Below are 3,659 nucleotides of genomic sequence, written 5' to 3' on the forward strand. Positions count from 1 at the left end.
GTGATATTAACGGGTGGTGCACAAATAGGTTTGATATATCATGTAATATACTGGCGAAGTGATATTAACGGGTCGTGCACACATAGGTTTGATACACCATGTAATATACTGGCGAAGTGATATTAACGGGTCGTGCACAAATAGGTTTGATATATCATGTAATATACTGGCGAAGTGATATTAACGGGTCGTGCACAAATAGGTTTGATATACGACGTAATATACTGGCGAAGTGATATTAACGGGTGGTGCACAAATATGTTTGATATATCATGTAATATACTGGCGAAGTGATATTAACGGGTCGTGCACAAACATGTAAGGTACTGTTATTTCGTGGAAGAGCTAACGGGACTAGTTCACCTTTAGGAGATAGATAGATGACAATGCCGGCTAACTGTGCTACTGTGTGCACGTGTTACTTGACACGATGTTGTTGTAAACGTTTTACCTATATTCACCAAGTAATACGATGACGTTGTCGTTGTAAAGGTTTTACTTATATACACCTAGTAACAAATGCAGTTGTTGTTGTGAACAACTACTTTCCACTCATTGTTAGTGTGCAAGTTTGACATGTATTCATTATCATGAAACATGATAACTAATTTGGTGTGGAGATTTTGCTTGTGTTCACTATTACGAAACATGATGTCGTTGTTGGTGTGAACAATTACGAAATAATATATCGTTGTTCATATTCATCTGGTAGGATAACACATTTTGTTTGTTTGCGTGCCTGTCACTTGTTTGCTTTACATAACATTACGCTGTGTTTGATGGATCAGTCAATGTGATCGTGTCAGGGGCACAGTGATATGAGGTCAGTACTAAAGGCATGATATACACAAAAGCATCCACGCAGATGTAATCACATATATACAGATTGGAATGTGAAAATTCTGGGGTTTTGTACATGTTGTTTTATTTATTCCAGGTTGGTTTACGTTGCATTATCGGGGGTATTAAATAAAGGGTAAATAAAAGTGTTTTTGGAAATGAAAAAAATAAACATTCATTGAATTAAATTTATATTTCAGGTGAAATCGAAGAAGTTAGACATTCCTAACAACGTTTACTAGATAATCAAACTCACTCTCAGATAGCTGGCGATAGACACGTGGCGTAATAATCTACATCATTCAAGTGTTTAACCTACCAAGTGCACGATGGCTCAAAAAGGTGTTATTCCAATTCTGGAAATCCAAGATGAGTTCATCACATGTCATATTTGCATGGAATATTTCAATGATGATGATCAATCTCCTCGTGTCCTTCCTTGTCTACATACATTTTGCTGTCGATGTCTGGAGTCGATTTGGAAAAATTCACCTGCTGGAGTAAGATGTCCAAATTGTCGACAGATTTGGCCTATTCAAAATAACGTACCAGGAACATTTCCACAAAACATGGTTTTGAAAAATTTAGTTGAATATCTTACAATGAAAAACAAACAGGAAGACATTATGTGCGACGTGTGCTCGGACAGTACCACGGCAACACTACGTTGTCTGGACTGTCTGCAAAATATGTGTGCTGGGTGCGCAACACACCATAAGAAATTTGCAGTGTCCAAGCTTCACAAGACTGTTTTACTTCCCGAATATATGAACATGCCTCAACAAGAATTTTTCCAAAAGACAAATTTATGTAACACTCATGATAACTTGAAGTTGGACCTTTTTTGCAGTGCATGTTCAGTCGCTGTATGTTCATCGTGCATTCATATCTCCCATAGAGATCATGAGATACTAGACCTCAAAAATGTCTACCAAGCAAAGAAAGATCAAATTAGAGCAGTCCTATGCGATTTAGAAACGTCAAAAGACACATCAGAAGGTTACAAATGCAAGCTTGTTGAACAGAATGAAGCACTAAGTGTTATGGAAAAACGATGTTTGCAAGATATTGATGACTCATATGAAAAATGCATCACAATGCTGTCTGAGAAAAGACAACGATTAAAAAAACAAGTCATTTCTAACGTGGCCAAACAACAGGCTGACAGAAATGAGAAATTGGAGACACTAACGCTGTCAAATGACAGTAAAGGTCAACATTCTCTTTACTGTCAACAGGCGATGTCGTACGCAAGACCTGTTCAGTTTATAGAAATGTCTGGGGATCTGGAAAAGGAAACCAGAAGGCTGCTAGAAATACCTCAGCTGTTGGATATGAAGATGGAGGAGGTGGACGTAGATCTGGATACCTTCGATAAGGTTTGTAAAATCGTGCAGAAACCTGCAATGGTGGTAGATATATCTCAGATAAAACCATGCATTGAGGTGATGGATGCCAAGAAAGGTCACAAATCCCGTGTGGTACAAGTTACACTGCTACCAAAGGAACCAAAAGCCGACGATAAGACAGAGATGTTAAAAGCAATGATTGAACCAGCCACTGAAATGAAGGATGAGGAGAAACCGAAGACAGAAGTGATTTCGTTTGGTGTGGGGAGCGTTACGTACAGACCAACGTGTACTGGACCTCACAGGTGTTTCATCAGTCTCAGTGGACATCAGTTGACTAATGATGGAATTGTATTTCACAGCACAGACAAGGGTAAGTTATTTCATAGAATAGACAGGATATTTGTTTAAATTTATAACTAAATTAAAATATATGGACTTGCATTATAATTGCAAATTATCGATATTATATGTAATGAAAATTATACCACTATGCTTGTACTAATTGTGCAACAAATAGTATGGATAATAACATATACTAAGTTGCCATCGCATTGGTTTATTAGGCTGTAGGTGAATACATTCTCATAAATGATCTATATAATCTCCACAACATGACAAATAATGAAGAGACTCCACATTCATTTATCTCCAGTTGTCAGTGTCCTATACTTTGGTACTAGCGTGACTGTGTTCACGTCACAACATGTCCTGTACTTTGGTACTAACTTCTCTGTGTACACGTCCTAACATATCCTATACTTTAGATCTAGCTTGTCTGTGATCGCATTCCAACATATCCCATACTTTGGTACTAACTTGTCTGTGTTCATGTACCAACAAGTCTTATACTGTGGTGCTAGCCTGTCTATGTTTACGTCCCAACATGTCATAGTTGGTATTTCCTTCTCACGTTTTGAGCGAGCGAGGGTATTGTAGTATTTACCTCACCATCCAGTCACCTCTTAGGATCCTGGTCCCAACCCCCTTTTTGTTCCCGTCTTCCTTTCTCCATACATGTGGTATTTCTGATATTCGTATTGGTATTTTTTAGACTTACCTGTGTGCTGGAGTTGTTTAGAAATGTATGAGCAATCAAGGCGTGGTGATTATCGAAAATAATATATGTAGAATGGGATATTGTCATATTATATTAATATTTTTAATTATTTGTCATATGATTTGAACTACTAATATATTATTTATATAAACATTTTATTGTAATAATAATAATAATAATAATAATAATAATAATAATTATTATTATTATTATTATTATTATTAGTAGTAGTAGTAGTAGTAGTAGTAGTAGTAGTAGTATTGAATTACAAAAAATTGTGTTATATAATTGTATATAGAGTCGAGACTGGTCTAGCGGTCACCTGTATATAACGGCCAACATAAATCCCGCCCCAGGTATTTCCTTCTTTACTTTACCTGTATATAACAGCCAACTGGTTTTTTTTAACC

The 3,659-nt window shown here is 36.6% G+C and overlaps 1 protein-coding gene across 1 annotated transcript; it reads left to right on the forward strand.

Moving 5' to 3' along the window:
- Positions 1-1,442: 1,442 nt before the first annotated feature.
- LOC121376187 (E3 ubiquitin-protein ligase TRIM56-like) lies at positions 1,443-2,939 on the forward strand. Its single transcript, XM_041504038.1, has 2 exons — positions 1,443-2,562; positions 2,845-2,939. Exons 1-2 carry the CDS (start codon positions 1,443-1,445, stop codon positions 2,937-2,939), a joined length of 1,215 nt encoding a protein of 404 aa, XP_041359972.1.
- The last annotated feature ends 720 nt before the right edge of the window (positions 2,940-3,659 follow it).

This window comes from Gigantopelta aegis, chromosome 1 (assembly GCF_016097555.1).
Source record: "Gigantopelta aegis isolate Gae_Host chromosome 1, Gae_host_genome, whole genome shotgun sequence".
Classification (NCBI taxonomy): domain Eukaryota; kingdom Metazoa; phylum Mollusca; class Gastropoda; order Neomphalida; family Peltospiridae; genus Gigantopelta; species Gigantopelta aegis.